This window comes from Cibotium barometz, chromosome 44 (genome assembly GCF_041138505.1).
Source record: "Cibotium barometz isolate CiBa-2024 chromosome 44, ASM4113850v1, whole genome shotgun sequence".
Lineage (NCBI taxonomy): Eukaryota > Viridiplantae > Streptophyta > Polypodiopsida > Cyatheales > Cibotiaceae > Cibotium > Cibotium barometz.
The window spans coordinates 42,323,989-42,335,315 of record NC_141089.1 but is presented as its reverse complement, the minus strand read 5'-3'; the positions used below and the strand labels follow the sequence as shown (position 1 = coordinate 42,335,315).

The 11,327-nt window shown below is 42.5% G+C and overlaps 1 protein-coding gene across 1 annotated transcript; it reads left to right on the top strand.

Annotated features, from left to right (window-relative positions):
* Positions 1–2,785: 2,785 nt before the first annotated feature.
* On the top strand, positions 2,786–10,525 carry LOC147613307 (uncharacterized). The gene is made up of 6 exons (XM_086782591.1): positions 2,786–3,436; positions 3,522–4,203; positions 4,329–4,559; positions 5,633–5,773; positions 9,314–9,514; positions 9,634–10,525. Exons 1-6 carry the CDS (start codon positions 3,342–3,344, stop codon positions 9,916–9,918), a joined length of 1,635 nt encoding a protein of 544 aa, XP_086638717.1. The 5' UTR covers positions 2,786–3,341; the 3' UTR covers positions 9,919–10,525.
* Positions 10,526–11,327: the final 802 nt, after the last annotated feature.

Here is an 11,327-nt window from a genome sequence, read left to right as displayed (position 1 = left end):
CAAGGTATCCCATGCATCCTTACATGACAAATAATAGAATTAGATACATTAATAGAGGTAACCCCCAATGGATTGAGAAGGCTGCTACCAAATGGAATACTTGGGACCCTCTCAAGGCTTGGGCTCAGAGAGCTAAAGACGTTTGGAAAGCCACCAAGGCCCCTACACTCAACCTCTTACTATGGATAGTTATATTTTCAGAGACCCACCCGTGATTAGGTTGATAAGGTGGATCATTTAAAGCCAAGTTTGGCTCTTCACACGCCCCTTTATGTCGATTTAGTCACTATTGTTAAGCTCCTATTCAAGTATGTGAATGTATATCTTTTTTACGTAGTAACATGCATAAATAAACATTTTTCTTTAAAAAGAGAGAGAGAGAACATATACGAGGCCATCATCTAAATTCCCAAACTCTTTAATGAATAAACCAGAAGAGCACTTGATAAAAAAGTGAAGTTTCACACTTCTTTTATAATCTATCAAAACCCCTATGATCATTTACCCCATTGATGTGTGGTGGATGTTTTGTTCTTCTTTTAAGTTATTTATTATTTGTGATTGTTACATATATTTTATTTATAAATCATGCGATTGCAAATATAGTAGTTACAAGACTTTACATTTATGGATAATATTATTACCATTTCTATCTTGGCTTTGAGCTTGTGAAGATATTTGAACTAGTCTCACCATAGGTTTATTTGGGGAGAGGGGTGTTTATGTGTAATATAAATTCTATGTTTTTATTTATTATATTATTATAGTAAATTTATATTTCATAAGAACCCATATATAGCCACATGAAATATAAAATATTATTGCTTGTTGCAATACTTTTATTGTAAGAATAAGTGTTCACAAAATAATAATATGGTCATTAAAATTTATAGTAAATCTAATATAAATTATAAATACTATGCCGAGAGAGAGAGAGAGAGAGAGAGAGAGAGAGAGAGAGAGAGAGAGTATTGAGACAATTTAAAATACATTATATTATATTTCAGATATATAAACTATCTTGTAATATATATATATATATGTATGTAGAAAAAATATATTACGTACAAATAATAGAAAACATATATTAACAATACGTATATTTTTATATAGAATACTTTAGACATTTTTAAATATTATCTTTCTATATCTAACCCGGGAACACACGTTGACTTTTAGTGATGCCACATGGTGAGTTTTTTAGCCCGCCTACTCCTACTCCTACACCCTGCCATACAGACTTGCAGAGCCGCCTCTCTAGACTCCATTGATGGTGAAAAATTCAAATTCGTTTTGGGGACCCTTTGGAGAAATCGTTTGTTCATTGTTTGTTTCGAAGGCAGCCACCCTCTCTCCATTGCATAGGTGGTGAGTCCTCCATCTCTCTCTCTCTCTCATTCTCTGTATTCTGTATGTGTTCTAGCTTCGCTTTCTCTCTCTGCACGTCCTGTGTGTGCTGGTTTTTTTGTGCAATAAGCAATATACGAAAGTGAGATTTTATTGTTATTGGTCGTTATTCTTCTTCTTGCTTTTCAATTTGATCGCTTTCTCTCTCTCCACGTTTTGTCTGTGCAGGTTTTTCTGTGCAATAAGCAATATACGAAGGTGAGATTTTGATGGTTTTACATGCTTTTCAATTCCTCCGTTCTTCTTCTTGTTGCTCCTCTGTGTGTGAGCGATCTATAGTACGAGAGAGAGAGCGAGAGAGAGAGAGAGAGAGAGAGAGAGAGAGAGAGAGAGAGAGAGAGAGAGAGAGAGAGAGAGATGATTGCCATGCATACCTCTGCGTGTACGTGTGCGTGTGCATGTGCGTGTGTGTGTGCGTGTGAAAGAGAGAGAGAGAGAGAGAGAGAGAGAGAGAGAATTAGTTTTATGATATTTTATGTGGCATTCATTAACTCTGTGTGTGTGTGTGTGTGTGTGAAGAGAGAGAGTGTGAATTAGTTTTATGTAGCATGCATTAACTCTGTGTGCGTGTGTGTGTGTGTGTGTGGTGAGAGAGAGAGAGAGAGAGAGAGTGTGTGTGTGTGTGTGTGTGTTTGTGTGTGTTTTTTCATTGAAGGTGAGAGACTTTTTAAATGTTTTAATAATATTAAATGTGCTATTTTATTTGGCATGCATTAACTGTGTGTGTGTGTGTGTGTGAGAGAGAGAGAGAGAGAGAGAGAGTGTGTGTGTGTGTGTGTATTTATTTACATATACCCATGTGTTGTTTTTAATGAAAAATGAAATGAGAGAGAGATAGTAGAATTTGTCACACGTGCACACACTCACCTACACACACACACACACACATACGCACACACATGATGTTTTTAGTTTGGCAAGTTGAGGGCGATGTATACATATATGTATGAGTGTGACCAATATCTATGGATATTATGGGTGCATGCGCATACACAGACACATATTTACATGTGTGTATGTGACATGCACACATGCATTCATAGGCGCGCACACACTTACACATATCTTCCAGTTGTGGCATGTATGGTTTCAATGGATTTCACGTACACGTACTCATAGGTACATGTACATATACATACGTATATCTTTGTGTGTATGTGTGTAACTAGATGTGCCTAGTGATTTTACACATAAATCTTTTGCATGTACCTAAATGCAAAATGCTTCTTGCTCGTCAGAAGTCTAGTACAATCAAAACAATAAGTAATTTTCTTAGTTCTTCAAATATTTAAGCGATCAAACGCAAGTAAAAAGTGCAAAGATATTTTGCAAAAGTGCATAAGGAATTATGTTAAAAAAGCTGACGAGGCAACTACGTGGGAAGCACTTATAGGCTGGCGAGCTATCCAGTGAAATTCATGTTTTTTGTGGAGGAGGAAGGTGATGGAGGTGAGAACCATCGGATGGAACATCCAACGGTGGAGATCGCAAGTTTGCGTTGTGCGTCCTCTTCACGATAGGCCAAAGATCAGAAGATAGCTCATCTGGCCGCAAGAACAAAACCTTGAGTGATTGATTAAGCTGGGCTTAGGGCTATTTAGGCTCTATCTGCATTGTATTAGTGTATGTTTGACTGTGTGCAGTCCAATGGCGAAGCAGAACAAAGCAGATCAGTGGGCACTAATTACGCTAAAGCTTTGTGAAGGAGGATTTTATTGCAGGATTTGGGCAGTTTTAAAGGGGGGTTTTTGAGGGGTTTTCCACAGCTTAATCTATCCAATCCAGTTGCAGAAAGTGATTAGTTGTTGAAAGCTACCTATCCTTTGGTTTGTGCAACCATGGAAGAATTCATTTTTTAGATTAATCTAAGGATTTGCAGCAGTAGGCTAAGGTTTTGGGGCCTGGTCTATTCAGCCCATTCTATATGCGACATCATGGCCACTGTTGTGCTTCAACATTGCTCTTATAATTTTGTCTCAGATAATTCTCTGTCTCCCACTGTCTCTCTCAGCAGCTGCTTCTCAAGAAGGTAACATCAATCTTCAGATAAGAAATAAGGGCTATTGCCAAGTTTTGCTTATGTTATTACTACTAAAATTTGGACTATTTTTCAGGCATGCCCTCTCCACTTCAGATTTTGTAGGCTCTTGGGCAGTTGCATCTTTCCTGAAGTTGAAATTTAAAAATGCCATGCCAGTGATGAGAGTTGAAGGAACCATAGCCGTGGAAACCCCGATCGATGAAGCGAAAACAACAGCGGATGCATCAAAGGCAGTGGTAGCATTAGCAAGGGAAGCTGTTCTAGCAGCCAAATATGTGGCTGCGCTCTCATGTTTGCACAGTTGCGCCGAGGATTTCATATCCGAAACAGACCTCCTTAGGCTGCAGAGAGCAAGGCTGAGCAGCATGGAGGTAAGCTTTTTCGAGGTACATGAGAGGAGGGCATGTGAGATGAATGCTGATGAGGCAGATCGCACACTTGGACATCAAGAAGGGGCAGCCTACATGAGGAAAGGGGAGAGTGTTGCTGTGCGATCCATGAGACGTGACGAGAGATTAGTGAAGAGGAGAAGGGCTAGGACCAAGGCTCGAATTAACGCAGCAGCCACTGCAGCCGCTGCCGCTGCCGCAGTCGCAGCCGCAGCGGCTTCACCCGACAGACCAAGCAGACATCGCAAGGTCCCGGCCCAACGCGCTGTGATCGATCCCATTCGCTCGTTTCTTCTCAACAACGGCTCCGGAAAACCAAAGCTTCTTACGGCTGCAGAAGAAGTTGCGCTGTCTCACAAGATTCAGGTAGAACCATGAAAATCTCCATGACCTGCCATGCTCTAAAATCTAGAACAGCAGGTCCGGCTACACAAACTGTTACCTACTGCATCCATGAGAGTTTTGGTCTGATATGGTTCTTCTCCTTGTAGGACCTTCTTGCCTTGGAGGTTGTCAGGGCAACTTTGCAAAAGCAGATAGGAAGACAGCCAACATTAGCTGAATGGGCAAATGCTCTTCACATGGAAATAGGTGCTTTCTCAACAAGATTGACGGAGGGCCAGCAGTGCAAGGACACAATGATTCGATGCAATTTGAGACTGGTTATTTCAGTGGCCAAAAAGTATCAAGGCAAAGGATTGAGCGTGCAAGACCTTATTCAGGTTAGGGAGTTCTATGAGGAGCTGACACTCTATTAATGGCTCATCAATTTTGCATAAAATAGATTCATCCTTGCTCTTACCCTTTTTAGCACATTCTTCTTCATCATTTAGTAACATGTTTTTGCATGCATGTATGCACATGTCACCCCTGAAGATGTGTGTGTTTGTGTGTGCATGCATACCTCACCCCTGAATATGTGTGTGTGTGTCTGTGTTTGAGAGAGAGAGAGAGAGAGAGAGAGAGAGAGTAGTATCTTCTTCTATGGGGCTGAATGTGGCCACGTGTATGCATAAATTATAGATGAAAGCTAGGAAAGCCAATTAGATGTGCACCTTTAGATTAAATGGATCTACAGAGCCAATAAGATGAAAGCTAGGAAAGCCAATTAGATGTGCCCTGTACCTCCGGAGCTCTGACAGAAACTCAGTACACAGACCTTTGTATGAATGTATGCTCTTATGTGTGTGTGTGTGTGTGTGTGTGCGCGCGCGTGGGGTGTGTGTGTGGGAGAATATATTGATACCAAGTTCTACACCCACTATTGGGCACTGACAACGTTAGTGGGGATGTCGTAGTATCCAGTCCATACTATGCATGATGGAGTTGATGGTTTATTGTCCATACTATGCATTCCTGATGAGGGGAGACATGAGGCAGAGACTCTTTAGGTAGTTTATAAATGTTAGCCAAAGGCATCAAGCCATAAGGGAAGAACTCCTAATTTATGACAGCTATAGACCTTCTGTTTGGGTTTGAAATATGGAACGAAACCCTGCTCTCTTAGATGTAGAAACCTAATGAGCAATTTTCATACCTAGCTCTGATGGGCTTCTCCTGTCACTGGATGAAAGTCAATCTGCAGTCTCCATAGTCAGGGAAACTCTAAGCTGCTCTTTAGGAAACCTTTTGATTGATTTAATTGTGATGTTTAGTTGCCTTCAAAAGGACATAACCACTGTTTTTGAATTATTATGTAACTGTTGCATGACTTTGTAGGTTTTTCCATGCAGAGCCTTTATGCAAACCTTGATCTGTCTGTCAAATGGATCTAAACTACATACATAACTTGCAGGAAGGCAGCATGGGTCTTATCAGGGGTTGTGAAAAGTTTGATCCAAACAAGGGCTTTAAGTTTTCAACCTATGCACACTGGTGGATTAGGCAGGCTGTGACAAGGGCGATCTTTGCACACTCTCGATTAGTTCGTCTGCCAGTAAGTTCTCAAAACCTTGTTGATAGCACATTGCTGTTTTTAATGGTCTTCATCAAGCAGCTAGCAGCTTGTAGGCTGCAAATTCAGAATATGTTCAAGTATGAAACTTTGCAATACATTGATGGAGACATGATATATCTTGTGTGAAATATTATTAGAAGGTAGTGATGCTGGAGAAGGATTCTCTGGCAATGACATAACATTGTGACTTTGTTTTTTGGAGAAATTAATTATGTTGTGTTAGGTGCAAGGTTTGAGATTTTATTTGCATGGTATGATCCTTGACCTGGATGCCTAAAATTGTGAGTTTTTATTTCATGGGTATGCTAAAGAATGCCCCAGGTGTGGAGGTAGTGGGTAGAAGGTTTGGATCCCTGAGCTGTGCTGTCTCTTGGAGGACTCGTCGAGGGCGTGGTGCCAACATGCTGCGGGCCTGGGGAGCGCTTACTCCTAGCTCTCTCCATGTCCATCTGTCCTGGCGGATCTTGTATGGGCTGAGTGTAGGCCGGGGCTCTCTAGTGAGGGCCAAAGAAGTCAGTGATAGGTGTCTGTGCAGTACTCTGTCGCTTCGCTGAGTAATCTATCTCTGTGCCATGTGGTGATTGACTAAGGCACACTGGCAGTGGGTTTACTGTTGCTTTTAAGGCCTTCGACTCGGTCCACATATCACTTCTCCTTCTCATCTATTTACATGAGCTCATATGAGTCCGTGATCAGTAGGGTTCAAGCACTTGGGGGTTTTCAAGAGAGATCGAAAGCACTATCAGGGTCTATTAGGGTTACCTCCAGAGGTGTGCTTTCCGGGGAAGAATTCTTGGTGATGTGGCAACCAGCCGTAAGCTGGAAGCCATGTCACCAGGAGTTTTGATCCCTCTTGTTGTCATGGAGTAGGGAATGGTCCCCGGGCCGTCATGGCCTCGGGAGGACAGAAGATGCGAGGAGGAGTACACGTCAGGTTCTAGAATGAAGGAGATCAGTCCAGGTCAGTGTCTCAGAATTTGGCCGACCGAGGACCATGAGGTCTTGGGAAACCTTTGAAAAAAAATCCTCGCAGCTGTAACGGAGGAGTGCAAATATTCTATGCTGGAGCCTACAATAAAGGATGTCAATGTTCTGTCTATGTTGGCGTAATACTGTGTTTCTCTTTGGGCTTCAAGCTATCTTGTGGTATGCAGGATGTCACTATGCAAGTTTCCTGAGGCTATTGCTTGCATCTTGGACGTGACTGAGAACCCTGAAACCGTGTGACAGATCTTGGATTTGTTGTTCCTCTAGTCATTGTGTGACACACCTGCAAGTAGTTAGTGGACAACTTTTGTGGGCTGTGCCTGATTTGGGCCGATTTAGGAGTCCTGTAGGTGCCCAGGCATGGCACCCATGGATGGGACACGTAGGTAATCAACTACCTGCTGGTGTGTTTTTGGAAGCTTCTACTCATGCTCCCGCAAACCGTCCAGCTGCCGATGGCCAGTGCGCAATTGTCAGGGACCCGACTCTCTCAAGAGGAGTTCCGAGCCAGCGGTCAATGTTTTAATTGTGACACCACCAAGCACATTCCAAAGGATTGTCCGATGACATTGGAGGAGCAATCAAAGGAGGCGGCTTCTTTAGACTCAGAAGGTGATTGTGAAGGAGGCGCGTGTGCAAGTGTCTTGGCTCTTTTCATTTCTCGGTTTAGTTGCACACCCAAGGGTGCAGAATTGCATTGAGACATAGGCATGGAAAGAGAATGTTTCTGGTATGATATTTAGGGGAGAGTCTTCACAGCTTCCGTTCACTTAGGCATGGAAGGAGGAAGTTTTTAGCAAGGTATTTAATCACAGCTTTCGTTTGCATTGGGTGGCGATTCTTTGTCTCCAATGGTGGTGTACGGTTTCTTGGTTAGTGCAGGAGAACTCTTTTCAGTTGCCAATTGCGTTGGGTCGGGTTTCTTTAGTTTTTGATGTCATGTATGTTAGTTGATGTCATGGCAAGACCATAAGAGGGCATGCTAGTGGATGTGTCCTTACTACACGAGGGCATATCAGTGGATGTTAAGAGGATGTGCCAATTGGTGTTTCTTCAGCAAAGATGGTACCATAGGAGGAGATGTTAGTGTATGTGACTTTCCCACAGGAGGTTGACACTTGACGATTTTGACAGCAGCTGATGATAGAGGTTGGAGTGTTATCTTTGGTGTATCGTAGGGTGTACTTTCTTGAGTATGTTCCACAGGGAGGTGTCGTCAAGCAGGACCAAACGTTGGCACCTAGTAGACAGGGAACTGTTGGTCTGAGCATGCTCGTGTTCAGAGGTACTGGTAGATATAAGGTTGATGTAGTAGTTTTTCAAAAACAGTGGGATTCCATTTGATTCATTTGTCAGTAGCCATATGTGGGGCTTTGGGAAGCGAGGGATGGTGATCCACATGCAGATATTCTTAGGTAGCTGGAGGTTTTATTGAGTGTTCTCTAGAGGAGGCTGTTATGCCAGATCTTGTACAGGTTGATGCTCTACAGGAGTCAGCACTTCGACACGATGTGTTTGTTCAGGAGGATGCTCATTGGCGGTTGGTGTTTGATCTTCACAAGAGAAGTTGGCAGTTTTTCTAGCACATTTTAGTGGTGATGGGGCAAGGACAGAATGTTAGCCATAAAAGTGGACACAAGGCAGTCAAGCAATGCTTGAGAAAGTTGGCATTTTGGATGAGACTGTGATAGGTCTTTTCCTTTATTGGGAGGAGGACATGCTGCGTGGATGCCATGCAAGTGAGGGCAACCGTAGTTTTAGTGGGGTAGAATGTGGCACACCTGCAAGTAGATGGTGGACAACTTTTGTGGGTTGTGTTTGGACAGCAGGTTTGGGCCGATTCCGATTTAGCAGCCCTATAGGTGCCTGGTCAAGGCATCCATGGATGAAACGCCCTTTGCTGGCTAACCTGAATCCGAGTTGGCATGTCTTTTCCATATAAAGGTTTTTTGAATCCTCATTTGTTCATCTCACATTCTCTAGAGCACACAATCAAGAGCAACCATCTGAGAGCTGATTGGAGGTGTTGGAAATAGATTTGCAGCAAGACATTGCATTGAGCACTAGCATCTTACAGTGGCATTAGGGCTGAGATCAGAGATCACATTTTCAGGAACATTTTGTACTTGAACCTCCAGATGTCACGCTAATAGTCCCCTAGCAAACATTAGGGTATGTGTTGGTGTATGAATAGATGTGAGGATGTAGACGATCCAATGGAATGGTAACACTCATCTGACTTAATTTCCTTTGAGCCTTCACCTATGTAGAGAGTGCGAGTGCAGTTGTATGCCTAGTGTGCCTTCTTTTCTCATGTGTGGTTTCTTTTTTCTTTTTCTTTTTGGGATGTGAGAGTGAGTACTGAAATTAGATGCCTTGGGTAGGTTCGAACCGAGGTCCTCACTGTGGGAGGCTTGAGTGCTTACTGCTTGGGCTAGAGCCCGTCGGCTTCTTTTCTCATGTTACTCTACTTGGTGTGCAAAATAGATTGTTCAATATAAGCACAAGCACTCACTGGTACCGTACGTGCAGGCTCATTTGTTTGACACTTTGCTACGTGTAAGAAGAGCCAGGAGAATCCTTTGGCAGAAGCATGGATGCCCTCCTTGCGATGCTGATGTAGCCAGGCTTACCGGGATTAGCATGGAAAAGCTGAGGGTGGTTTCCAGGGCATCAAAGTTTTGCAGGTCAATGGAGAAGCCGATGGGAAAGGACCTGAACTTTAATTTGGGAGTAAGTGTTCTTAATCACCATAAATTTTACACAAATTATCTTAAGCCCCAGATTTTTAGAAAAATGTCTTCATGGTACTTAACCACACAAGCACTGTCATGTGAATATACCTCTTTCAGGATATTATTCCTGATGTGTCAATGGAGCCTCCCGAGTCCAAAATTGCAAAACAGCTGCTAAAAGAAGACCTGAACACAGTACTTATGACTCTGAAGCCGAGAGAGAAAGATGTAGTGAAGCTACGATTCGGGCTCGATGATGGCAAGAGGAGGACTCTAGAAGAGATAGGCAAGTTGTTTCATGTCACCAGGGAAAGGATTCGCCAGATTGAATGCAAGGCCATGAAAAAGCTAAAACATCCGGAACGAAGTGAAGCTCTCAGAGGGTTGATGAGTGACTGTTGAGGTTGCACACACCATTAAATTGGCATGATGAAGCTGTGTACATTTTAGCATTGTAATATATGTACGGTAGCACTAAATATTTATTGTATCATCATTGTGTGCGAGGGGGGAAGAGAGACAGAGAAAGAAAGAAAGTAATGCTAATGTCTTCGAAAGACCCCAAGTGTCTAGGGGACCAAAAGTGATACAATGGTACCATGGATATACGGAGCCATGAGAAAAAGTAAAAAGAGAACATCTAACACTAGTGTATGTACACATAATTCAGCAGATGATACTGTGTAGAGTGAGATCTGCTGCTAATGAGGATACCAGCCTTGGCTAGAACTGATCTGATGGCAGAGGGAATGTCAGGAGGGAATGCATTATGCCAGGCCTGTGTGATGGGAGCATGTCTTATCGTGGGAGGATTTCTTGGATCTGTCTCTGGATGGAGGGTCGTGGTGTTCCAGATTGAGGGCATCTGGTGGGATTTATTGCAAGACAGGAGCCTTTATTACCACCACATCATGACGTAGTAATCTCTCGTTGTTTCTCATCCTATCTCAACTGTACTCCATCAAACTGTTAAGAGATTTATTATACCGAATACATTGGGCTAAGCGAATGAGAGTGCTAATATGGGTCCCCAATTTTGTTTTTGTATTAATTCATAAGTGAGGGGGGGGTTTTAATCATATGGAGCCTCGGTAAAGATTTTTCCACCGCCCTTCTTGCCATCCGAAGGCAATTGATCAGATAATCTCTCTCCCTCTCTCGTTTTCTCGGTCGATTGTAGACTAGGCCAATCTTGGTCGCTTGTAGCACAAGAGTGGGTGGGTCTCTATCTCTGTCGCCCAATCTTGGTCGTGAATCGTTGTCCTCTGTCTCGCTCTAGGGTGTGACCAACCCCTCTCTCTCTCTGTGGTGGTGGTCATTTCTCTCTCTCGCTAGTCGGCTATTGCGCCGCACCTAACCTTGGCATGTAAGGTTAGGCATTAATTTATTAATGTGCACGAGTCCCGCAAACCATAATATCTATAGGTCATTTTTTAGAGTCCCGCAAACCATAATATGTTTTCATTTCATTTCATGTTTTCTCTCTCTATAGATGCATTATGATTATCAGAGAGGTACCAAATTATGTAGTTGTATTAATTAAATGCCAGTGAGACGAGTCATTTAATTAATAGTACATTAATTAACACAACCTTAGTACATGAGCCCCCGCCCTCTACCCTACTCGTAGAATGAGCCCTTGGGGCCTTTTTATTACAATAATGAGACCTTAAATGAAAGGACATGGGTGAATGAATGCAAATAGAAAGGCAAGGAGGGTCATTATTTCTTTGAGTTTTTCAAGCATTAACCATTACATACTAAAATAAAACCTTTGAAAAACACTCTTATTTTTTAAAAACACTAATAAT

Coding starts and splice junctions, on each gene's coding strand:
- LOC147613307 (XM_086782591.1), top strand. CDS start 3,342: ATGGCCACTGTTGTGCTTCAACATTGCTCTTATAATTTTGTCTCAGAT. Junction 4,204..4,328: donor CGCTGTCTCACAAGATTCAG/GTAGAACCATGA, acceptor TTCTCCTTGTAG/GACCTTCTTGCCTTGGAGGT. Junction 5,774..9,313: donor CTCGATTAGTTCGTCTGCCA/GTAAGTTCTCAA, acceptor CCGTACGTGCAG/GCTCATTTGTTTGACACTTT.